Source organism: Manacus candei, unplaced genomic scaffold (genome assembly GCF_025592945.1).
Source record: "Manacus candei isolate 608988 ecotype Guabito, Panama unplaced genomic scaffold, ASM2559294v1 h1tg000072l, whole genome shotgun sequence".
In the NCBI taxonomy this organism is placed as follows: Eukaryota; Metazoa; Chordata; class Aves; order Passeriformes; family Pipridae; genus Manacus; species Manacus candei.
The window spans coordinates 4,532,644-4,559,709 of record NW_026138120.1 but is presented as its reverse complement, the minus strand read 5'-3'; the positions used below and the strand labels follow the sequence as shown (position 1 = coordinate 4,559,709).

Sequence of the window (27,066 nt, the reverse complement as noted above, 5' to 3'; positions counted from 1 at the left end):
CAGTAAGAATTTAAAGACAGAGATCTTCTTGGAAAAATGTCACTTGAGAAACCAACAATTTTGTCTCCAGTCTGAGGCACTGAAATATCTCCCCCCTTATCTTGTGGTTTTTCCTTTAATCATTTTTATTTCTTTTATTTAAGCTATCACCATAAAAACCACGCTATGCCACCCTTAGTTTTCCTCATTATTTCCCCTCTTGCCTTCCCAGGACAAGAAAAAGTCTTTCTTTTGGCTTTTTCCCACTCTATGCTTCAGAAACCCCAACACAGATACCCTGGTTTCCACCTATGGAGCACCGGCACAGCAAAGGAAAACGGTCACCTTCTGCCGCAGCACAGAAGATGCAAGAAGGACCAGCAGCAAAGGGGTTAAAGGGAGTCCCATAGCAAAGATATGCAATGCCTTGAAATTTTAAGCACTAAAATCTATGAATATATTAAAGAATAAATCTCTGAAATTCCAGATACTTTTTGTTGACACAAAGCACTTGGAGCCAGTTACAAAAAGGGTTTTTTGCTGTGAGCCCTGGAATCGGAGATGCCTAGTTTCCTATTCACTAGTGTTCTGTCTTTCTGCACACCTTACTCCCACTTCAGTCAGCCCAGTCGTCCCTCCAGGCCTTTCACACATCCATCCCTCACCCCCATTTCTCCTCCTTTACCCTCTTCTCCCCTTATTTCTTTTCACTACCTGTGAAGGAGGCAGAAGACACTGTTGCCAGGCTAGTCAGGAGAGAGAGATCACAGCAGCTCAGACTGCATCTCACCTCAGTCCAGCTACCAGATTTCATGGTACTTATACTCTTGCTCCATCAATTTCAGCTAGAATCAGTCAGCAGGTTCAAAAGTTAGTCAGGGCAAGTGGCAAAAAAGATTGACATACACTTCAATCACGCTTCTAAGGCAACCTGGCTAATTTGAGGCTGATATTACTTTTTAGTTTTAAAAATATTTTTTTAAAGCTCCTTAGGTACTGTTTCCAGGCATGTTTTTTACCTTCCTGAAAGTGTAAATGTAGTGATAAAATACACCTCTACCTTTTTCTTTACCCTATCTTTGTAAACATACTGCAAAATACGTGGCTGCAGGGGCTCCACTGGTTTCCACTAGTGCCATACAGTCTGCTTTTGGATGTTTGTGACTTGCCAACTTATTATATCCCACAGACTGGCTTCAGGTGGCTTAAAAAGAAAAAAAAAAAATCCAAATTTTACCTTTCCCTGAATACCACAGCTGTAGTTGACTGCAATTCTCACTACTTGATAGCTGCTGGGAGAAAATGTGCCTGTGTGTGAGCTGAGCACCTCTCCAACTGTCTGAGACCTGCTCATTTGAAATTGTGAGGTGGCTGACTCCCTCTCCAAAAAGTTTCTGGTGTTTTTATATGGGGGGGAGGCTTTATTCTAGCTGTTCTTTGTGCTGTTGAGTAACACAGGGCTCCCAGACTCCTCCTCTCTTTTCAAGTGGACTGAAAAGAAAAGAACAATTGCTCCTGCCTTTGGCACGTGGGAATAGCAGTTTTCAAAGGGGCAAAGAGCCCTTGTCTTTACCAACAGAGGATAAAATTGAGACAATCTCTTTCCTTTTCTTCTTCTATGAGAGATCACTGAGAAACTTCTCATTTTTACCTCCTTCAGTCAAAATGGGGACTCGGGATAGATGGGTCATCACCCTTCTGTGATTGAGTTAGGTCCCTAGCTGAGGAGCACACACTGCATCCTCACAAAAACAGTAAGAAGGGACTCCAGAGTAGATCTTTTCTTTGTACCTGAGTTGACTCTGTAACATTCAAGACAATCTGTTTTGAACCACTTTGCAACATCCAGTTCCCCTCTGAGTTCCATGTACTCAGCCATATGAAAAAAAATATCTCACAAAGCATGCATCAAGTGCCTCCAGTTTGGTTTGCTTTCATTCTCCAATTAGGCAACTTCTAAAACTTGTTCTCCATTTTTCTTACTGCTCTGATTTCAAGATAGATTGAGCTTCCTTCTCTTCTTTAATGAGACTGTTCTCCCAGTGAGTTACTGTCTTGGTTGTGCTGATCTCCATTTGAAAAATGCTTCTGCTCAGCCTCAGCCATTTGGCTAGGAGGTTTCCACATCATGTGTCAAGCTGGCTTTTCTTCTCTGACTGCAGAAAACTGCATACATGAGGTTGAGGGAAAGTACAAGATTTTGACAGCACATAGAAGATTCCAGCTAATTTAGTTCATTGGGAATTTTTTTACACAGCGCTTTTCTGTTGGAAAATGCCAACTCCTTGTGGAGGAGGCTCACTTCCAACAAATTGCTCACTGTAACAGATACAGCCTGAAGGAGCCCAAGGTCGAAGAGGCCATGCTCAGGCTGATGCCCAACATGGTGGTATTTGTACCCCACAACTCTCTCCCTTACAGGGCTTAAAAATTCTGGGTCCTAGAGTCTCATCATTGCCCGACTGTCAGCAAAAAAATTGTGAAAATTCATCAATGCCTTCATGCTCTTCACGTGATTCACCCATTCACAAAGTTATTGCCTGCTCCTTGCTGAGCTGCACTGGCTCATACTACAGATGTCTGTCATCTTTTTAAGCTTTGGTCCAGTCTGGGCAATTAACTATATTGGGGTCATTGGGGTTCCCCAGTTCATATTTTCAGCTAGGGAAAGAGGTTCACATTGTTGCAGGAGTCCAAAGAAAATAGATGAAAGAGTCAACATTAAAAGAGCTTTGAAGGCACAAAATTAAGTTAAGGAATGCCAAAGAGGGGGTCACCAGTACAACCTCAGCTGTACCTTTACATGATGGTAGAGGTTTTAGTTACAGAATCTCGTTTCTTTCATGTGAGGTTCCTGCTTCGCTCAGTGAACTGGAGAACCTTTGCTCAGCTAAAGCAGCGTGGTTATATAGTTAAACATGCTGCAGTTCTTGGGTTGCATTCAAGGAGTTTAAATGCAAGAAGAATTTCCACATTTTGCCTTCCTCTGAATGCCACAGCTATAGCTGACTGCTATTTCTACTGTTTCCACTTCTTGGTGACTATTAAGTCACGGCTGTGGGTGAGTGGGTGACTGCGGGTGAGCAGTTTTGCATTGCTATTTATGGAAGTGAAAGGCATGCGATTAAAAGAAAAAAAGTCTACTGCACTGATGAAACTGGTTGAAAGTTGCACAATGGGCTGGATTACATTCCTGCCCAGAGCCCTCATTTTGTTTTGGCAAGTAGCTCAAACATATTCAGAGGCTAATGAGTCTACTTCTGCTACTGAGTGCACAAATTAGATTCTGCAGAAGTATTGAGTAAATGCAGGTGAAACTAATAGGATCTGTTGTCTAAATATAGAAAATAATATACCCTATTAAATGTTATTTAAAAAATGCAAGCTGCAACTCCAATTAGGTGCCAAAAATGAGAAAATATTAATTTAATGAGTCAGCCTCTTGTCAATGAAACAGGAATAATACCAGCCTTTTGATGAAAACTGTTGTGCAGCATCCAGACTCCATGGCTTCCCAATTCCCCATTGAGCCAGGAGGCAAAGAAGGGTCGTCAACATTCAGGATTCAGAAGAGTTTGAGAGGAATGCTCATGATGTGAACTAGCTTGGAAAAAAATAGTCTGCGCTCATGTAAACACAGACAGCATCGTAAGACTTCAAGGGCCATAGCTCAGCTTGAATTAAGACAGATCTCTCTTATTTAATATTTAGTGTTGGGAGGATGAAAGAAGAATTGCCCTAGAAAAATCAGTTTTAAAATTCTGCCGGATGCTGGGATTTCACTTTAGAGATAAATAGGGATGTTCTTTTCTTTGCTTTGCACTTCAAAGATTTACATATGTGACAGAGAGTAATCAGCTGTTTGCTGATTGCAAGTCAGTGAGATGGAAAAATAGCCACCAGTTTGCTCCATAAAGTCATGGGAAGAAACAAATAAAACAAATGACACAGGGAATGTTTGATGTTTTTTAAGAGCACAATATGGCTGTGTAGACCATTTCTTACCACTAAGGGTAAGACAGTGGTCTACCAGCTTTGTGGTTGCTATATGTAAAATTTTTTAGTCAGAATATTGTAAGAAAAAGAAAGGAAAATGTTTTGAGTTGGATTCAAGGAATTTAAATGCAAGAAGAATTTCCACATTTTGCCTTCACACAATTTTCACATTATGCCACAGCTATAGCTGACTGCTATTTCTACTGTTTCCAACCCAGTTTTTTTCAGAAAATGCTTTGGAGGCTTTGTCCCTAGACTATGCTTACTCCCTCGGTTTGTCACTTCCTATCATCCAGAAGCAAGTATCTACTCATCTCATAGATATCCCAAGGATTACTATTAATATTTTCTTCTCTTACTAATATCTCTTTTCTATAAAAGCATTGATGGGTACTTGGCACTTTACATACAAATAAGGAAGCGAGTTACTTTTCCTGGAAACTTGGAATCAATTGGGGTTTGCCCAAAGTGGGGTAAAATGAATCTATCTAGGCTGTACTTATTTATCTGTTACTTGTAACAATTTATCTTTCATGCCCAGCTGTGACAGGTCTTGTTTTACAAAAACTAAAAATGTAGTAGGTGATCCACAGCAGAATCTAAGCATGACCTGCAGCTGGAATGGTATTTTCAGGGAGAAAAAAACAACCAAACAAACAAACAATAAAATCCCCCAAAAAAAGATGTTGATGGATCAGTCTCACTTGGTACTTTTTCTTGCCATTCACTCTCCAAAATCCAGCCATCTCAGAAACCCATCCAAATAGATGTTTCTAGAGCCTGCCAAATGTATATGTTAGAAGGAAGTGGAAGAAGCAAAATTCCCAGTGCTGATGGAGAACCAGTGGGAAGAAGTGAATCGCAGAGAACCCTGCAGAGATGCTGGGTGCTCTGAGCATCCCATCCCCACCAAGAAGGCTGGTGGCTACAGCCAGTCATGCAGAGCCTCTGTTGGATGCTCCAGGTTTGCTCCTAAATGGTGTGGAAGCTGGTTCATCCTGAAGGTGCTAAAACAAGAAAGTCTCCTGCAAAGTCTACATGAGAGAAAAAAAGTTCACATCCTCACTGGCATTTTAAATTATATAGGGCACTACTCTTCCCTGATGGCTGAGCAGGAATACTAGCTCTAATAAATTCCGCTAATTGCTGATTCATTTTAGGGAAAGGTGATTTATCTTCCTTGGGTAGACAGCTTAGGTTCTTATTTACCAAACACTCTTGCTGACACAGCTGCTTGAGATAGCTATTTGAATAGTATAATTCCTAGCACAATCTTTTTTCAAGCAATAATGTTTGAAAAGTATGCAGGAAGAATAGGTGACATGTTTTGCTAGAAAAAAATCCAGCTTTCTTTTGATTTGACTATGAACTTAAATCCATATGAAAAAAACATGTCAGTCTTTCTAACTGCTGTCCTTTTCCCCCATATATCCACTACTACAAAGTACAGTTGTGTGGGACTGTAATATCCAAAACTGGAAGACCAAAAATCTAAATATTTGCATATTTCTGATGAAACATCCTGATAATTATATTTTACCTGTACACAATTTAGCACAATGACGTCTGGTTTAGAGACAGACTGGGGGTATGTGAGGGTGGTATTTACTGTGCATGGTTGCAGTTGACCTGCCAAGTCTTTATTTTGTCTTTAATACATTTTTCAAATATGGAAAACTAATTAAATTTAGATATAGAGATTTTTCTCTATTGATTTAGATATAGATATTTTTCTCTATACATATATAGTATGTGCATAGGATTTGAAAAGATATATACATATGCAGACGTACTAAAAACAAATAGTTAGTGTTATATTACATGTGCATAATTGATTCATAAATATAAAATCCTCTCACTATTCTTTGGTTTCTATGCAGATTTACGGTCTATCAAATGTATTAAAGCCTGTGGCTGTTGCATAGTGAAGTAGGCAGCTGCTCAATATTTATTTTTATCTTCATTGCTGAAAAAGTAGACCCACTGCTCATTAAATTAGTCCTGGTTCTTCCAGTAAGCACAGTCTATCTCCTTCAGCAGGAGTTCAGGTTAGAGATATTTGGAAGCTTTCCAGCAACACCTAGGGTTTCTTTCTTTTTTATTTTTCAGAAAATGTATGTAAGAGCCTGAAATGTTTCATTCAAAAGAAAAAAAATATTTTACTGAGTTAATAGACCATATGTATTCACACCTCACACGTCCACCCTCAGCATTCACACCTCACCACTTCCTTGGATTTCTTTGGGTGTCCTCAGCCTTGGTTTAATCTGCCTGATAGATGGGCTAATTATGTTGAAAGCTAATGATGCCTGGGCCTTAGGCAGTCTGCCATTAAGCTGAGAACCCAAACCACAGTCTGGCTAGCAGATCTTCCCCAGGCACAGTGGACCTGAAACTGGACCATTTTTGCCAGAAAACTCCTTCCATCAAAAGCCCACCATTTCCCCAGGGGTTTGAAATTTTGGAAAAAAGACAAGAAATTTTACACAAAACAAATCCCTTGGTTTTTAGCCAAATCTAGTCCATTCACCCTCTGATAAATCATCATGTTAATCCACAACACCTTTATAATAACATTTGCCTTTTTCTGTTATGTTCGTGGAATGACAGACTCTATGAATACATACATATATATATGTATATATGTGTGTGTGTGTGTGTATACATACACACACAAAATTAGACAAAAATATGTTGTCTGTAAGTAGGTAGATTTGTGTTGTGCCCAGAAGGGCAGGGAGGGGATTCTTCAGATAGTTCTTAGCTTTGGTATTTCTTGGCTTCTAAATGTTTTAGTTTGCAATCTATTTATAAAGTTATAAAGTTATTTTAAAGATGTATTTTAATGGAAAGTCTAAGAACTGAACTACTTGTGATTTTTCAGTAGATATTCTAAAAATATTTTAGTTGTGTATGTGATGTGGACTGCAGAGTTTTGCAATAGCAAGGGTTGGTTCTCGGGTAGATTGGGGTTTGTTAGGAATTACAAAATGGAGTATCAGATTATGAAATAATCTGCATCCCATATTAATACTGAAGGAGAACTCTAGATTCTTATAACCATTGAATATATTGACTGGCCTTTGTTGTACACATTTCTCTCTTGAAATTGTGCTGGTTTATTCTCTGAAGAAATAAGGGATCTGGCTATTCTGGGCAAAACAGGGACAGCAAGGAGAAAAACCTTTAAATTAAAACAGGATTTCTACTTCTATCCTCTGCTTCATTTGCGTATTAATCAGAAATTCAGCACTTAAGCACAGACAGGAACTTTATTACTTAGGGTATTACATATAGTGCACTTTTAAAATACTCAATTTACTGTTGGGTCCTTGCTCTGATATTTGAAAATTCTTTACAGTCTTAAATCTCTTGTGGTTATGTTTCATTTCATATTTTTTCTTTTGTGAAAAAAGTCCCTGTTACCAAGGTGGAGCAGCTCTCTAGAGTGTAAGCTCTTCAGGGCAGGGAACGGTCTCTTAATCCATGTTTGTACAACATCACTGTTGCCTTGACCTGCTGAAAGGCTCAAGTTCCTGTGCACTATTGCAATGCAAATAATAAACACTACTGAAAAATAAAGAGTCTGTTCGGTCAATTGGCGTCTTACCCAAGTATGAACAGAGGGAAATTAGGTGTCAAAGTCAATGCTCTCTGTTATGGGTTGTTTAGCACACAGTGACAATTTAAAATAGTAATGAGTTTTATAAATTAGCTGTGCAGCTACTTGATAATTTGCAGACTTTAGAAGATTTGCTGATGATAAATATGATGACATTTCTTGTTAACCATAAATAGTGAGACTGTACAGATTTACCAAACAAAGGAAAATTCTTACTCTCTGAACCTGCCCTCAAGGGCTTCGGTAAGTATAAATCACTGTAAACTGCAGAATTGCTAAAGCATACAATGACATACTTCTGTAAATGTAGAGCATCTAATCATTCAATTCACTACATGAATTCCCATGCAGGAAACTGAAGAGGGCTTTTTTTTTTCCTAAAAAAATAAGAAGTTTTTCTAGGCAATGATTTATGTGTAGTAGTGATTCCAGACATCTTAGAGAATAAAAATGAAACTTTACAAGCCAAATTAGCTCAGCAAGTATTTTTCTCATTTGATGCTTCTTATGGTTAGGGGACCGGAGTCATCTCAGCTGAACATGAACAAGAAATTGTGGGAATATTGATAATATGGATAGCATATGTAAAACTGCATTGAGAATAGCGGTCCAGATGTGTTCAGTAGGATGGATGGCCCATTTCTAATGTAAGACAGGCAATTACACAAGGGCAGGAAGAAGAAGGTGAAAAATATACAGGGTAGAAGTCTGTCATAATGAGATGGTAGAGATCACCGTTTAGAGCTGGTGCCGAAATACAAAAGAGTCTCAACTGAACATTCACAGAATCCTTCTTCCTTCCAAGTGGAATTTTTTATCATTCAAAAGTAGGAAATAAAAGAACGGCTGTTGTAAGTTGTCTTTGACATTCTACTTTTGGAGGAGGAGTGTTTTAGGCATTACTCTGTCTACCCAGAACAACTTTCTGATTGCCTAGATAATCTGATATGGAAAAATCTTCCAGAATCGCCACTGTTCTTCACTTGTAGGTTAAACTGCACGCAGCATTGGTCCATGTGAAACCAAGGAGCTAATCTCCTTATCGCTGATTGATCTCCAAGGTTCTTCTGATCTAATTTGGTGCTTTTTAAGTGATGCCTCTCCACCCTCGTCCCTTTCCCTTGCACATGATGTGCCAAATCCTGGTACTTGGCCCTCACTGTCTGGATATAGAGAGGTGCTACCTGGATGGTTCCTAACTCTTCCCCTTATCAGTAAACATGTATGTTTTTCACACTGCTGAGATTGTCATTGATGAGACTGTCAGTGTAAACAGCTGGGGGAACAGTGTTTTTTCAGTGGCTTTGTTGTTAGCTGAGCAACCACTTGTTCATTTCCCGGTGTTATTTCTTTGTCCCGGGGCTCCCTGGGACAGATGTTCCCCCTTGTCTCTGACCTGCAGAGCCCATGCAGCTGCAGCAGTACAGAGATGTAGGGCTTTGTTTCACCCACATCTGCTTTATTTGGATCTTGTAGATGGAGGCAGTGATGTGGAAGTCAGTAGCACAGGCAAGTTGTAGATAACTTGGAGCTAAATCTGAGTGATGTGGTGAAGCCACCTGGAAGTCTAGTGGGGATCATAGCTGCTCCTTCAAGTCCTGGTGTTTGTCTGCAGAGTGTTGCTAGGGCCTGCAGCTGAGGGTATTGCTACACCGTCCACTGCTCTTCAGCATTTATAGGCACTTACGGTCTCTTGTTTGTTTACCCTGCATCTACCTGGGGATTGCAGTGGTTCTCGTTAGAAACATTTGTTGCCACCACAATCTGCCCCATTGCTCCTACCAGCTGCTTGTCCCTAAAAACCAAGCTAGAAACTAGTTTTAAAAGCAACAGCCTCTTCAGTGGCTTGTGCATTGCAGAGCAAGTGGTACATGTGTTGTAAGGCATGTTTTGCCTGTTGGTTTGCAAGCAAATTTGCAATGTTAGGTCTTAAAAGGCTTAAACCTGTAAAGCTTGAGGCAATTTTTGAGTTGTTGCCCAGGGAAGTAACCTTTCTCTTCACAACATTTTGCCACTGCTGAAGTTAATGAAGAAGATTAGTTCAAAAAAAAAAAAAAAAAAAAGCCCAACTGGGAAGAAAAGTCTCCAGCTTTGGTGCCCTGCAAGTACCATGCAGCATGGAAGCCTGTGAAACTGGGATGTGAATGAAATGTGGAGCCCAGGGAAAACGGAAGCAACTGGCTTGCTTTCCATGCCATTCTTGTAATTCTGTGAAATTACTAAGAACCCAAATTGGCAAGTAGCAAAAAATTGCTATAAATTAAAATAAAACAAGGGCAGCATGCAATCATGATGATGCTGATAGAAGTTGGCAGGTCATTTAATGAAATCTCCCTGTATTACAGCAATAGTAAACCAACTTGTTAAACTACTGAAAGCAAATTAGATGGTTTTTAAATGAAGTGAAAATGCGTTTAAGTGATAAATTAACTTACTTTGTTTGAATGGACAATACAGTGCTCAGCGTATTTTTCAGAATGTAGAACCAGTGAGCTGTTATTTTTAGTGTTGCAATAACAAAATTAAAGTTTTGTCTAATTTGGAAATTATTGCAATATAAATGGAGACAATTAGTGTGGTGTGAAAATGTAGCGGCCAGAAGGATGTGCATGAAACTATGGTTTTCTCTCAGTGCGGTGAAGTCTGATTTGTCTTGTGCTCTGGCAAGTTTTTTGACTGGTTTGTGTAAATACAAGGTTTAAAATGCTGTGTTGTTGGCTCCTGGCTGAGTAAATTCTTCATTAATGCCTTCTATTTTAAGTGTGTCTGTGCCCCCCACGGGGGCTGAAGTTCGATACTTTGCAAACAGCTGAGAGCCTTTCTAAGGCATTCCTTCAGGGACACTTCTCGTCCATCAGCCTTCACAAGGGCATGGCTGTGGTGTGGCTCCTTCTTCCCTCACTGGCTAGGTTAAGCCTGTATTTCAGCTGAAGTCCCAAGAGAGCAAAAATGAAAGCAGAAAATGGCCATGATTCACATCAGCCTTCTAGGACACAAGTCTTTTGTTATGCTTTTCAAACAGGAGAATGAGATTCTTTTCTGCTTGAAATTATAAAGTATTTAGAGATGTGCCTTTTGTTTTAATAGCAGAAAAGGCATTCTTGGTGGGACTGAGGCTGTCACAGCAGATTAAAAGAGCCCAGGGGAGCAGCTGATTAACAGAAAGAAAATTAATGAAAAGCCCTTGTGTCTCTCTATTGAGCTCGTACAGAGGAATACAACTTGCTCAGCAGTCATCGTTAGAAGATCACCTTTGAAACTAACATTTTATCAAAGTGGAGGGTTATAACACTAATGGGTAATTTCTGCTCGTTTGTTTTTACTTTCTTCTGAATTGTGATAAAAGTAGAACACTCAACTTTTCATGGCCAAGCATGGAGGAAGAAGGATAAAAGGCAGAAAAGGATTTAAATTAGATTGACTGAAACTGTTCCAACTACTTTTAATGTTTTATTAACTGTTTTAAAAAAAAAATGTTTCAAACTTGAAGCAGAATATTACTTTTTAAAATATTTCAAACTTGAATGTTTCCACATTTAAAAAAAAATGTAATTTGGGTCTTGGTCAGAACTTCCCTGTGCAAAGTTCCCAGTCTGATGAGTCACATATTCTGCAACAAAGTATTTCCCTGCAAAATCCAACCCCAGGTTCAAGCATACTGACTGATAAGATGTTCTACTCTTCAGATTAGCAAATAAAACATGATAGTACTTTATAAAGCAAATGAGTCATCACTCTTTTTAATCATCATCTCTGGTCTAACTCTACGGTTTGCTGAATGCCTTCAGCTCTGAATTAGCAGCAGTGGAAGATGTGCAGCATGTTTTCGGTTCAAGGCCTTCCACTTTATGCTGGTGTTGCCATCATCATTGCTGAGACAGTAAAACTGTTTGCTGGCTACAGCTGTGCAAACCAACTGAAAGCCACAGGTTTGTTCTAGAACTGTCCCAGACAGAACTGATTCGTACAGCTGTGGCTGAGGGAATAATCTGAACCTTCCTCTGGATGGTTTTATGCAAGAAGAAAAGGCTCCACTTGGTTCTTTGGGCAAAACCACAAACAGACCGTGACATCTCCCTCAGATGCTGATCTACACTTCAGAGTAAAACCATCCTCAGGTCTGAGCCTGGTTCAGCTGCTGGGGCTGGGGCAGGAGCTGCACTGGGCCACTGTCAGGTGGCAGGTCCCAGCCCCAGCTCAGACTGCGTGAAGTGCATCTCTGCTGTTTGTCGATACTCCAGGAAAGAGGAAATTGCTTGTTTGGGAAAAAATAAAAACAAAAAAAACCCTGGAAGGGTCTTTTTATTCTTTATATTCTTCTTCATCTTCACGTAGCAGCATTTCTGCACATCTAGTGCCTGCCAGTAATATAAAGGGAGTGGTAGCAGCTATGTGGCCACTTAGACAGGTGTGTTCAATGAGACATCTGTTGCAAAGCAAAAATCCCTGCTCTGCAGAAAAATATTGGAGCAGATGGCACCAAGTACCGCACATACACAGAGACCAAATTCCCCTGTCCCAAACAGTAACCAGGTAATGTACTTAAGATAATATATAAATTCAGATAAACACCTTTGGTGTCTGGTGATCACAAAAAAAAAGAATTCAGTGATTTCATAGATCTGGAGCTGAATTCAAGGCAGAAAATTGACTACAAAACTAACTACCAGAACTAAAGATTTGTACTTTTTTTGTTTTGGTTTGACTTAAGTCGGGCTATGAGATATGGATGAAATCTTTTACCTACAAAATGTCATAGCAAAATTGGCCCTAATAGTGAAAATCATTTACTCTGATTTATGTTTCCCAACTATATCTTATGAACTCCTAATCACAAGTGAAGCAAAATTAATAAGCTTTAAACTAAGTTACTGCAGTTGAACAACAGGCATGGATAGAGGTAGGGCACAGTACCAGTCTTTCTTTTAGAGTACTTTAGAAATGCTGCTGCTGATAGGACAGTATCTATTCAGATTTACTAAACAGCTGTTGAAGAATATAAGTATTAGAGTGATGGCAACTATATATTTCAAAAGAAATGTCTTTCACTCTGCAAATGCAAACTTCTTCCTTTCTTGGGCAGAGTCAACTGCAGTCTGAGTTCATGCCAGTCGTAGCCCTGCAGGTCCCATGAATAAAACCCCAGCCTGGGGAGTGATGTCATTCCCTCAGTTCTTTTTTAATCTCCTTTTTGTGCTGAGAGCAGCCATCTGTCCCCCTCCAGACAATGACAGAAGCAGCTGTGCACGGTGTGCCATCAGGAACAAAAGCCTTTGCTTCATACCAGAGGGCAGTGGGCTGCAGGTCAAAGGGGGTTATAAGGATATCAGGGTCAAATGACACCTGTACAGAAAAATAAAATGAGGATTATATGGCCTTTATTCACTAGCAGAAAAGTGGGATCAGGCTTTGTCTGAGTGTTTCTCTAATGGCCATGGGAATGTGTATGTGTTTTCAAGGATAGCCGCACCACAATTTACCCTCAGAGTAATCGAGTAACAAAGACAGCTTCAAGCAAAGGGCAAAGCAAACACAATACAAAACAACTATTTTGAAGGGAAAACAAAACAGCTTGGATACATTCTGGTACTTTTTGCAAGTTCAAAGAGTGTGATTTCAAGTGGTTTGCATATCCTATAACATGCCCTTATAAAAGCACAGTGAACCATGCTTTTCATGTGCAGTCCGTAGCACACCGTAGTTCCCTTGCTGCTTTGTGGGAAAAGGGAAGCTGAGTGAGGGCCACGCTGCTCAGAAGCCTCATTCAGGAGAAGAAGTTGGTTATGCTTTGAGTGGCTTTTTCTGCAGGGTGAGCAGGAAGGAGCTAGAGGAGAGTACATACTCCACAGAATGAAATTGCCCATTCCTGCTTGTGCCTTTCTACTTTTCCATACGTGGTGCTAGTCCTAATCCTAATCCTGTCCCAGATATTCTCTCTCTGTGCTGGGTCCATTACAGAACAGAAGCTGATACAGGTGTACACTATAGGAACCCTTTTAAATAACAAGGAATGTAAAACTGGGGTAAAGTCCAGGCATATAATGAAATAGGTAAATGAATTTAGCAGAGTACAGAGTCTTCTGTATTTTGTTTAAGCCCTCGTCACTTTTGTTCACATGGATTCCTTTCTGTTTCTAAGCAAACATGCATTTTGAAGCCAGAGATATACCAGGGGTCATGCAGCCTTACCACTTCTTTTGAGATGACAGTCCAGGATTTGGCCCTGTCTGTTATTAACAGGGTGACATTCCAAGAAGTTGATGGGACAGAAGTACATATTTCACAAACGGGTAAGCTGTAAACACTGTATGCTCCCATCTCCAGGGAGCACGTCCTGGGACATTCATGGATATGCATTTGAGCTCAGACAAGCCATGAGACAGCCATGACTGGGCCATCACCAAAAACAGTGATCCCTTCCATGCCACAGTTACACTTATGGATGTAGAAAATGGTTCCATATTACCTTCCTTGCTTTTTTGCAATGCAGTTCAAAAAGGATACTGAAATAAAAATTCAGTCATAAAGCACAGCATTTTGATAAAACTAACATTTTTCCCTTTTTTTTGGTTAAGGGCTGTTGGTTCAGGCTTGTTAAAAAGTATTCTTTCAACCTGAAAACCTTGTTAAAAAGTATTCTTTCAACCTGTTGTGTTCTTATTTGCTAATTGCCTACTTTGTTTCCTAAATGGTATGAATAAGTCCTTTCACGTTACATTGTCTACCTAGTTTATGCTTTTTTAGGGGAAAAAAGTCACAAGATGCTGCAGTAAAACAGGACAGAAATATTACTAATGATGGAAAACACATGACTACTTTTCTAGGTCATTGTACTGTGTAGTTTATCTGAAGGTGTTGTGACTGCTGAGCAGCAGTGTAATTCAGTCATGCGAATTAAGTTTAAGAGTGAAGCTTTAGAGTTCTTTTATGCCACCAAGAAACTGCTAAAACTTGAGAAGAATCCTGTTTGTCACTTGATGCTGATGTTGGCACTCTCCTGCCTACAAATTGCTTATCATTCCCATCTCCCTGTGTGTGCTAAATGAGCAGAGCAACACACCATTGAGAATCCACTCCTGAACATTACTGTCCAGGAAGAATTTTATAGATTTCCAGTTTTTTAAACAAGATGATCACCAGTTCATGAATCACTGGTTCACAAATTATTTGTTCTCTTTCAACTTTACATAAACCTCTATTTAACCCACAATAAAGTCTCTTATTTTAAGCTGTCTTAAGCTAGGGCAAAACTTAGGGCGCTGTTGTTGGTTCCTGAGACTGCCACAGCATACTTTACATTCTGGCAGCTCTGCCGGCGTCGCTTTACAGCTCCTCCAGAGATCAGCCAGCTCTGCTGAGCGGTTAGTGACTCCAGACATACATGCCATTGCTGTCTGACTCTGTTCTTTCTGGGAAACTTTCCTGAAGTCTGTTTTCTTCTGTGTTTCATCATAATCCCAGGAGGGGCAGATTTTTCTCTCTCTATATGAACAGTCACTTTGACTGCAGTCTATATGACCCAGCCTGGAGTGTGTGCTGCAAGGCTGAGTTGGTCTTAGTCTGAGAGAAGTTTACTCTCACCAACATCTAGTATCAGAACTCAAAGTGAGAAACAGAAGAACTTTCAGGCTTTAAATTCTTATATTGTGTTTATTTTTGTTGTGTTAGGTTTTACTGTGTAAGGAGAAGATAGCCAGTTATTGTGCTGCCTTGAGATAACACCTGGCTGTAGGGGTAGTAGTGTTTGAGACAAAGAAATAACAATTATCCCAAAAGTGAAGGTATAGGTGTTAGTGTAGAGTCCTGTGTATATATTTACGTATTTGGGAGTGTAACAAGGCATATGGTCAAACATCAAGGCCTTGTGCCCACCATACAATACAGTAGCTGTATAGCACAGGGATTTATTATCAAGCTGACATTAAACAGACTTAATGCAGTCTCACAAAACATGGTCCCCAGTGTAACCCTGTGATTGAGCATGTCATCCAACCAGCTCCTTCAAGCAGTTATGGTTAATAACAAGCAGTTACAGTTAATGAAATCCCCACATGAGCAAGCCAGACGGGCCCCAAGAGAAGGACCACTGTTGGCTACAGTGCCTCCAGCCCTTTTGCCATCTTTTCCTCTAATCACATCCTTTCAAGGGCACTGTGCCACACTCACAGGAGTCACCTTTTTCACAAGGGACATTCTTGTCTCCTGCCCTCTCCCCAGACAGGGAAGTAAGTGTGTTAACTTCTCCACTTCTCTTTGTGGCAGCTCAGTGGGTTTGGCTCTGGTTCAGGCTCTGCAGTCTCCTTGCAGAGCAGTGACGGTTTTAATCAATGGCAAGCTGACTTTCCTAAACAAAGTACTGTTTCTTCAGAAAGCAAGAACTTCATAGTGAAAAAGTTAAAATATCAGCAGGTCATATAGTTGTATAGCTTACAGAGTGCTGACCCAGCATCCAGGGGGTCTGGATAAAAACTGTAATATTTACGCTATTTTTTTAAATCTCTGTCTCTTGACTAATAGTCCCATGTATTGCAGACAGCATGAGTCACTTCCTTCTTAACTCATAGAGGCCACTGTATGTCGTATTAAGTTCGTTACGTTGCTAAGCTATTTCCTCTGTGGGTGAAATGTCAAAATACTGGCTACCTATATAGTCAGCGTTAGGAATCTCTATCAATTAGAGACTGATCCCTCTACAGTTATACTTATTGAAAAAGTTGATTCAATGAGCCCAGATAAACCCATAAAGGTGCATGAAACTGTGTAACAAATGATATAGTAAACTGGGTATTCCATGTTTCCAGATCATGAATCTTAGCCAGACTAAAGTATGGGAAGTATTGATAGCCAAAACAAAGTACAGTTATTATACTGGTTGAGCTGGTAAAATAAATTCTCCCTTATTTAATTTATTCTAAAATTATATAGATAACAGAAGAATAGATATAGAAATAGATATAGAAAATAGTTCAAAGAGATAATAATTTTACCTGTTTCTATCTGAGCCATTGAATTTTCTTATATGATCCATAAATGTGCAGCAAGAAGGCAATTCAAGCTTACACATTTTAGACTTGACCTGTCACAGAAGAGGATGAATCACTGTCTGGAGGTTTCTGTTTTTCTCCTTTGGTTGTAAAGCAAGAATAGGGTACTGGTTTAGATTAGATGCCTGCCATCCATCCATCCATCCATCCATCCATCCATCCATCCATCCATCCATCCATCCTATTCTTAAGTATCTATTTGTTAGAAAAATACTCTTAGTTTTGTTGTAAAAAAAAAAATCATCATTGAAAGAATAAGAGTATCACTGCAGATTTTTTACAAATATCAGGTTAAATGTTATGTTTGAATTTTGTTTGCCTACAGACCAGATGTTATCATAGAGACAAGTTAATTTATAGATGTGATATCAGTACTCATTCATGTACATTGCAGGCAGTCAAATTCAGTCAGTTACATGTGTTGTGTCCATACAGTGAACAAGAAGTAATTCAGAAATCAATTCAGTGCAGTTACCCTGAGAAAGTCCTATTGCAGATGAAGTGGCTCCTGCCAGCCCCACCGTGGGGGACCTGGTGTTCCTCTGTGGCAGCAGCAATGGCAGTGGTATCCAGCTCTGCTCTCATCTGCCCCTCTTAGCCCTCATGCCTCCCCTCATTCATCCCTCTGCTACTGTTTTGGTCATGAGTATTAAGCACAGAGGAGAGGATCATGAACTTGGCCAGGAAAATGTCATTAATAACCTTGACAAGTATGGAGATGGATTGGGAAGGATAAAGGAGAGAGTGGGAGGAAAGGAAGTCGAGACAATAAATAGGCTAGACCTGCTGTTACCATGTTAATCTCTACGGGGTTATTCAAGGGAATTGCTGTGTTACTTCATACTATACCTAGATCCTTTCCTTATTTCTGCACTATTTCTTCCTTGATATTGACATTGTATTTGTAACATAATGTATATTTATTACAGTTTACAAAATTAAGAAATCAAAACACAATTTCAAACATATTCAATACAATGGTGGAGGGGAAATACACAACTTAACTCATTAAGTGATACAATTGCCTGACAATATAAAAGCTTTTAGTCCACTCACTTTTTTAATTGAAGATGATTATGTAATTGCATATCACTTAATGTGACCTCCAGTTTTTGTTCCAAAATAGACCATAGTTTATTATATTAATACTCTATAAGAGGCTTACAGCAGCTATTATTTTTAATAATAGTCTCACTAGTGCCTTCCTGATTCTACAGTATTTCACCTTTGGCTGTTGTATTGTTTGGTTCACTACATTGTTTTGAGAAATATAATCATGATGCATACAAAAAAATCTGTTTGAGGATGATTTATAAAGGGGATCTGAATTTAAGGGAGATTATATTTCCATTTGCTGTACATAAATTGTGTCTTTTATCTGTGGGAGTGGGGACTGAATACCCTGTCAGAAAGAATTGCATATATATAAGAACTGGTTGCTGTGATGCTAATAAATAATCAATTACATTAATTTAGAAGAGGTAAATATTACAATTTTAATAACTTTAATGTCAGAGCAAGTACTGCAGGAGTCCTCCTAAATGAGCAGTTCCTTTTGCTCTGAAGTGGGTTATCTGCAAAAGATAGGTGTGATTGGTGGTGATGGAAATGCAACCAGGCTTTCCAGAATAGGAGCCCAGTGTAGATAATCTGCTGCCATAAACACTTATGCATGTTGTTGACAGCTGCTCAGTCATAATTTGCAGAGTTACTGGTGGTTATTAGAAAAAAAAAAAATTGAAATTCCAAATAGTAAAAAGCAAAACTGTAGATAAATCTTAATCCTTTAAAAAAACATCGTGGTTGTTTTTTTAATAACAGTGTCCAGTTTACCGAGCAACAGCTCACCTGAAAGGAAGTTTTATGTTGGAAACAAAAGACTGTTGCATTTGGGGTAGGGAAGAGACACCCTTGAGTAGTCCCAACAGACCTGCCTTTGGGGAAACTCTCAGCAGTTGCTGTTAGAGCTCTATTGAACAGAGGAGTTTGGCAGCCAATTAATTCTAATCAGATTTTTTCTGGGTTCAGTTCCCTGCGAGCAAGCTGATGATGTTCCCCCAAAAGCAAACTGGAGAGCAGCAGCAGCCTGGTTGCTGTGTGGTCTGTCTCCCTCTTAGGATAAGCTCCTGGCCTCCTTTTGTGTGTCTTCCCAGCCCTGCTCACCTAACTGACATCAGGAGTCTTCCTGCCAGAGGGAGGGTTTCTTAGGAAAGAGGGTTTTAAAAGATCAGGTTGGCAAGCTCTGCAGGCATTGTGCTTGGCTTTGTGTTCAGCAGGTTTTCTGCTTGGAGCTTATTTCCTCCCGCAGTTTCAGCAGCACAGAAGCCTTTTAATGGCAGCTCCCAGTGCCATGGCGGTGGGAAGCATGGACTGGCAGCATTGTGGTATGGCAAAGGCCTTTGACTGACTGGCCTCCACCACCATTTCCCCTCTGTGCCCTGTGTTCTGCTAAGAGGTGACTTCTTTGACGTGTTCTGAGCATGTCGTGGGAAGAGCTCCGTAGGAGAAAACTAGGAAAAACCCAATGGCTGCAAGATTCTTACACTGTGTGTCATGTCCACCACGTGTTTGCAATTGTGCAAACATAATCAGTCTGGCAGATTACCAAATATGCCGTGCCTGGAAGGAAATAGGCCTCTCTTTGACTTATGACTGTATCTATGTGCAGTGTTCAGTGTATTTAGTTAGAGATCAGTCATGGATTTGTCGCAGTTCCTCGTCACGGAGCAATCTCCTTTTCAATTGTGGTGTCATCAAGGGAGACATGACTGTGCTTCTCCTCTTCTCATCATAGTTGTGTCCATCGGTGGGCAGAGCAGCAAGCCAAGAACCTGCCACTTGATACCCCCTCCCTGCCAGCCATGGGTGGGCATGGTGGCAGCTCAGGAAGGGGAGCCATCACTTCCACAGCGCCTCTTCCCATCACAGTGAAGCTGGCACAGAGGAGCTGGGCGGCATGCAGAGTTCCCCCACCGCTTCCAGCACATCCTCTGTGCTGCCCACATGACTGGAATAGAAATCATGCCACATGTGCAAAACTGAAAACTTTTCATACAGCAATTTGTTCATTCCTACCCCCGAGGCCTTTGTTAGCTAACAAGACGTTAGTCTTTGAGGGGAGAGACAATGGTGTGTGGTTCAGCTCGTGCTGTGGAGGCGCGCTAGAAATGGCGCAACAGCTGAGTCACCCTGTGACCCCCAGCCCCCCTCCTTAATTTTATTATTCTGGTTCAGTGACATTTATTTTGCTGTAAATGCCCAATTTCCTATACAGTACATGTGTTTTACAAAGGAACTAGTAAACTAAAATTATATGTTATGCAGAAATTCTTTGGTCTGAAAACACAGATAACCCATATTTGCCTTTCAGTCTTCATGAGCTTAGACATTCAGTGACAACCAGCAATAATATTTTTAGCCGCTGGCATTCTCTTCAGCTTCAGGCTAACTCACTAACTTGATCAAGAGATGCTCCTTAAATGAATTGACACCATGTGCAGTAAATTATGTATTAAGGAAAAGAAAACGGATAAAAGAGAGCTCTGGGGTGAGTCTGTGGTATCACTGCATTGGAACTGATTGCGGCTGAGAATTTGTCATTGCTGAAGTTTGTATTATATTTAGAGAGGGAAGGGGTGGTATATGTTGTCCAGCTCATCTCAGTTTTACAGTGCCATTTTAGACACCAAACCTGATTAAGCTTCTTTAGAGGACATACTCACTGCTGGCCTTCTGCACACATCCTGTGTATGCAAGGGATCCCACTAAACAACTGTCTAAATGGGGTGCAAGCAAGGCTGATACCCAACAGATAAATAAAATTTCATATATGATAAGCAGTAAATACTGCTCTATCTTAGTCATATGAACTGGTTTGGCTGAGTTGTCCTCCCCCAAGTCGATTAAGTTTAATACTTCTGTGTGAACACTCAGAGTTTCCATTAAATATGTTTGTATGTCTGATCCCAGGCTGAAACTCTGATATTCCAAAAATAGTTTAATAAATTGAAATTCCAAGATGTATCATCATAAGCCTGTCACTTGAGTATCAAATCTGCCATGTTATGTAAAAAATATTGGTTATATAATGGGATTTTTATCAGTCGAGTGACATAAATGCAAATATTAGAGCATTATTAGGAAACCAACCTCTCTCTGACTTTGGATCTGTTATGCTGGAAGTCAGAGAAAAAGTAGATTATATATATATGAGGATTTAGGTGCTGTAGCTTCAGAGGTGTCTGACAACTCTGAGTTACTTTGGGGGTTTTCTTCCAGATAAATGTAAATACATTTTAAATGGCACTGAGAAAAGAAACTGGAGTGTGAAAAGAATTTTGAGCAACTCCAAGGTTTCCTTTGTGATACCCCAACTGCAACCATTGCTGCTGGTGGGGTCAGAGATGTCCCAAACCCCAGTACTTTTTACCTCTTGAAATAGGTGGAGAGAGAGCTGGGGAGCTATAGTCTGTCTATCTGCTGGAAAGCAGATAAAGGTCCTGAGCTAGCAGAAACTGGGACTCACTAGCAGGAGGACATATGGAAGAGCAGCAGGGATTTCCTGTAGGCAGAGCAGTGTTCATACATGCATCACAGCCAGTTGTCACCAGTGATCAGATAGCAGTGCCAAGCCCTGGGGAAAGGCTGAATGGGCAGCAACTGCTCAGGGAGCAAAGGCATTGTGTGGAAATCCACACTATTGGGGAGCAGAAGCTTTGAAGTATGGGAGCATGTAAAGAGTGGTGTTGTGAGTTACCTGAAAAAGAAAGGAATTAAGTATGCTATACATAGAATTAAGTGCATCGTTTTATAACTGATAAGCTGATTTTGCAGTTTGCACAACTTCTTGAAAACCCTAAGTAGGGTACTATCTGAAATTGCACAGCCTGATGTTACTGATGGACAACCATCTGTCCCCACGGACTTTCAAATTAGGAGAGCATCACTTTTACTAAGAGCAGGCAGTCTGTATGGTGGAGGGTTTAGTAAGTGAATTAGATGAGTCTTCTGCCTTTTCAGCCTGAGGTAAAAGCAGACTGAAAAAAATAGAGGCAAGGTGAACTTCGCAAGTTAATATAAGTGAAATAAATATTTTAATTTCACATATTTTCTGGGTTAGTTGAAGTGGAGCAGACTGTAAAAGGCTGATGTGCTCTTTAATGTTTCTAGTTCAAAGAGGCAGTTTTCCCAGTAGCACTGGTATCCCCCCAGTTGGCTCTGTCACAGCACCTCGAGCATTCGGCACACTTTAGAAAATTAAATCTCACAGTGCTCTGCCGAGCAGGTAACTACTATCCTTCTCTTATGGATGGAAAATTGGCATATTCAGTAAAGGAGTAGAAGCTGGAGGGAAGGAAACTAGTGGGAAGAGAACATTGAATGTGCTTCACAGGGAATTCTCAATATCACACATCTGTGTCCTGGGATGGGGAACTACCTGCCTTTAAAGAAGTGGATCACATGTCCAAAGTAACACTGAAAGCTGTAGCATAGGCTGGTCAGGGTTCTGATACCTCCTGTGCCTGGGCTTTAACTAGAAATCAGTTCCCCCCAAAATCTATAGATTCAGGTAACGAGAGAAAGGACGACCCTCTTCTGCAAGCAGGGGCTGTGCATGTAGGCTTCCTACATCAGTGTGAAGTTCCTCTGCTGCCTTCACAGAAGCCACAGGGCTCCAGGGCTTCTGAGCCTGCATAGTCCCAGCTGAGCTTTCACCTTTCCCTGACAGTGAGCTACCTCAGTGCTACTAAAGTGCACGCTGACAAAATGCTTAGTTTAAAACATGGCATAAAAGTGCTATTAATGTGTTGCTGGATTTTTCCCCTTGTATGGGATATGAAAAGGAAAAAGGGAAAAAAAATTTTTTTTGCCCTGTAAGATTAAACAATCATCATGGTTTTAAGGGCTTAATCTGCTGGCATGCAGACTGCTGGCTGATAAGTCTCAGAGTCTGAGTGTAATTGGATGCAGCATCGGATTCCGTTGTGTGGGCTTTCCAGGGGCTTTTTGTTTGTTTGTTCATTTTTAACGCACTGCAGAGTTGAAGTGATCTGTCTCTGGAAATGCCTTTCGGGGTGAAGCTGTAATGCTGTGTCCCCCCAGCTGGTATTTGGGCAGCACCTGGTTGGAGACCACCGCTCAGGGAGGGCAGCGGGGGAGGCTGCTCAGTGTATGAATTCGTGCTATTGTTCGAGAGACACATCTGCCTTAAGAAATCGCACGGCACAGGCCGTTACTTATTCAGATGCAGAAGCTCCTTCCGTCCCCCAAGACGGCCCATTCAAGTCACATGCCAGAGGTCTCTGCAGAATGGGCTGCAGCTGCTTCAAATCTGCTGTCTAACATCAGAAGCAGTTGGACAAACTGTACCGTGCTGACTACAGTCAGGCTCCCTGGCACCAAGGAAGACAGGGAAAAGATTTGGGATCCCAGCGCTATGTTCTCAGAGGATCTGTGGCTGGAAAATGAGAAAAACTGTGCTGTTGTTCACAAGTCGAAACGAGGAAGGAAGCGCCAAGAGCTCCTGGCCGTGGCCCTGGGGGTGAAGGTGGGAGTAAAGGGGGCACTTTTGTGGCAACCTCTGAAACTCTTTGCCTATTCACAGATCACCTCCTTGGTCAGAAGAGCAGCCTTAACTCAAAATGACAACCACTTCAACTATGAAAAAGCACACAATTTTAAGGTAAGCATGCCTTCCTATAATTTTCAGTTAAAAAGTTCTGTTGAGATGCCTCACATTTTGGTTTTTTGCTGTGATGAGTTTTGCACGCATCTATTTATACTAGCTGTAAGGAAAGTGTTGAAAAAATGCATTTTTCTTTTTATTTTAAGTTCTCTTAACTGCATTCTTAGTATGCTTTATATAGGGACTTAATCCAAATAATACTTTTGCTGCTCACTGTACTACTTGACTGGCAATTTAGCTCTTTTTCCAGATTTGGGTTTCTTTTTTATTCAGAAACAAAGTACTTCATGTTGATTGTCTTTATCTTAAGTGTGTATGTACTTTTCATTAAGAAAAAGGCCCCTTTTCAAAATCTAGCTATTATCAGAAGCCAGTAGCATTTTATCAAAAAAAATTTTGGACCATTTCTATTTTCAGAAGAAGTTGAGGGGGCTTGGGTGCTCCTAACAGTGAAGCAAAACACAGCAGTGGGTATTGTCTCCCAGCTTTTGTTCCACCACCATATGCTAAGGAAATGCTCTCAGAGTCTCACTGAGCTATACGACGTGAGCTTGTGTTTGCTTGTCAAACTAAAACAAATCTCTGGACAAACACAGGGATGTTTAAATGGATCATCTTTTTGCTGTCTTATACATACAAAATCAGATTCTTAGGGACTTTTTCCCCAGAAGCTGTCTCTGGCAGACTGCAGCAGGGAAGTGACTCAGCTTTGGAAACGGACCTTCCAGGCAGCTTGTATTAAAATGTTTTGCCAAAAGGACTGTGATGGTTTCAGAGTGTGCCAGCCAGTTACCGTATCTAATGCTGTCAAATTGCGGTTTGATGCTTATCGGGATAAGCATCGAGAATAAGTGGCAGTAACAAGACAAGAAAGGAATGTATCTCAGCTTTGAAACCTCAGTTTAGTTAAAGCTCCTTGAGGATGCTGATCTGGGTCACTGTCAGAATAGTTCCACTCATTAGCAGAACAAGAATTTTCTGATATTCATCTAGAGCCTGTCAAAAATGGAGAAACACTGATTAAAATTATTTCGGTTAGCAAAAAGAGTTTCACTTCTTATTTTTCTACATATTCTGCTGTGCAGACATGGCTCTCCTCTGCAGTACTTCTGCTGTAGTTGGCAAATCAATAATTTAATATTAGTGGGCAAAGCGAATCATAGCATCCCTTTCCTCATTCCCCTTCCTTGACCCAAGCTACAGAAAAGTCAATATTTATCTCTCTGATAGGCACTGAAGGAAATAGGGGAAATACTCTGTGTTTTCTTGCTTGATTAAGCCAGCTTTCATTCTTTCTGGGTTTTGCCCTCATTATCATTTTAATATCAAAACTATTTTAGTTTAACTAGAAAGTATTTTCTCATGACTGAGACTTTTTTCCACTTTGACCCATGCATTCTTTCCTCTTCAAAATTTCCCTTGTTTTGGCTTTGATTTATAACTGGACATGTGCCCAGTTAACTTTGCATTTGCACAATCTAACTGTTGTACGGTCTCTGTTCCTTTCTGTTTCAAGAGAGTCATAGTTTAAATGGAAAATCACATGATTAAAATAGAAATGTATTCAAAGACTTGACAGCAGCCTAGTAAGGGCAATGACAAACCTTAGGGAACAAGCATTTTTAAAATAATTGCCCAGAAAGGTCAATCAAAAGTGTTACATTTGCTTAATGAACAAATATGTTCACTATGCAAATACAGTTAGTTTTCCAAAGGAATATATTAGAGCATGTCTAGTTGTTGAACAAAAAATGTGGACAGTATATTCAGAATAGAGTATTTAGATTTAAAACATGTCTGAATTCAAGGCTAATATCTTCTATATATTCCATATTCATCGCATAAAAGAGTTAAGAAATTATTTAGAAAAGAATGGCTTTATGGGTCTTGGGGCAAAATTCTTAATGGCTTTTGCCAGCACTCAAGCTATAATGGTATAGGTTTTATCTGAAGGACAGTGCTATTTTGCAGACATTCAAAAAGTTGTCTTCCCCATTTTTCCGTGAATACTGACATGTACTGTATCATTCATCTCAGTTCCTAGAGATAAAGGTTACATGTCAGACTGTCCCTCATAATCTTGTCATAGGCAATTCTTCATGAACAAACACTCTTTAGCTCTTGTCCTTTAGCCGTGAAGAATCTTAAAAATGAAGGGCACATTTTTAGTGAAGTTGATGAGATTTCTGTAGATCTTACACCAAAGATCTTCCCTACTAGAAGAGAGAAGGAACAAAAGGAAGAACAGATTAAAGGCACAAATTCAGTGCAAGGACGGCTCTCCCTCCATCCTTGCCAAACTAATACAAAAATTGTAAAGTGGTGTTGAAGTTTGGAGCATGAGGGCACCAGGTTATGCCCTTCTGTGTATCCATACTTTCTTATTCAACCTCTCTTCCAAGTTTCAAGACACTCACAGCAAATGAACAAAAAAAGATTTAGTATCCAGGCTGATTTGTTAAGCTGGGTTCATCCTGAGCACACCACGTAGTCACATGGATTTAGGTTTGGAGCTGGCGTCTGTCTGGCGGGACAACTTTGCATAAGCCAGTGTAGACATACCGTAATTCAGGAAAGAGAATAAATCTCTGAAGCCTTGTTTAGAAAAACACAGAGGTATTTCTCTAGCTGTGTGGGTATCAGCTTAACTGGATCACAAAGTCCTCATGTGTTAGGATCCAGGAGGCTCTTTCAGATGAGCTTTACCTGCCAACTTCAGTGGGGTCCCAGCTGGTGGTGAAGTCAACCTTCTGCCTGAGGGCAGCAGCATGGAGTTTGGGGACGCTCCACGCTCTTTGTTCTATGCTGGGAATTCATGAGAGGGCTTCTGTGCTGCTTTAAGTGAGCAAATACAGCAGAATAATGTGCATTTTCCACAATACTGTGCCTGTTTGCCACTATAGAATGGGGCAAATCCCATTTGCAGGCAGGCTAGTAGAGCAAAGGCAGCTGATTACAGACAAGTCAGATCTGCTGGGAGAGAGGAGGCTCTGGGATAAATTTCCCCTTGTGTTAAGCACTGCAGATAATACTGCTTCTGGGAGACAAAGGGTTTGGGGAGACATTTTTTACATACATCATGAAAATTATGTGTATTCATTTAAACAAAAATAACAGCAGAGTTAGCTTTTCTTCCCTGCAAATGGCTCAGGTTCAGCAGGAGTCCACAGGAGAGTGCAAATGTGCCTGTATTCAGGCAAAAGTCTGTAAAAAAAATCTTCTCTGGAGGCAAATAGAAAAGTCTTCAAACCCAACGACATAAACAACAAAATTTTCTCAGAAACAACACTATATAATGCCAATAAAAAACATGTGTTTCAATTCAAGGCAATTTTTTCATCCATTTCTGCAATATTGCTTAAGGTATAACTTTGTTTTGCCACCATACCAGCACTCCTTAAATTTGGTCTCAGTTTCTTCCTCCGTGAAGACAACTCAGACACAAACTAGAAGTCAATATGGTAGCACCCACTGGGGGAATGCCACCATTTTAAAAAAAAGAGCACCAGATGGGTGAAGGGCAGAAGTGAGAGCACAGGAAGGAAACAACAAGAGACATGCAGTGTAGTGTTGTGTGAGACTGACCAGCAGAGAAGAGACATGGACGTAAGAAACAACTTTTTATTGAAAGAAGCTGAAAGATGGAACAAGAAAATTTCAGTGTATCATCTGAAACATCATGATTTTAGCTTATTTGGAGAAATAGTTCCCTGTAAATTCTTTTAAAAATTGCAATTATG

The 27,066-nt window shown here is 40.3% G+C and overlaps 1 protein-coding gene across 1 annotated transcript in view; it reads left to right on the top strand.

Moving 5' to 3' along the window:
* CHN2 (chimerin 2) overlaps positions 1-27,066 on the top strand; it is a 163,027-nt gene that overhangs the window by 115,718 nt on the left and 20,243 nt on the right. The window contains exon 7 of the mRNA XM_051808336.1: positions 23,246-23,323. Within this exon, the coding sequence (XP_051664296.1) occupies positions 23,246-23,323 (78 nt within the window). The remainder of the gene's footprint in view (positions 1-23,245; positions 23,324-27,066) is intronic.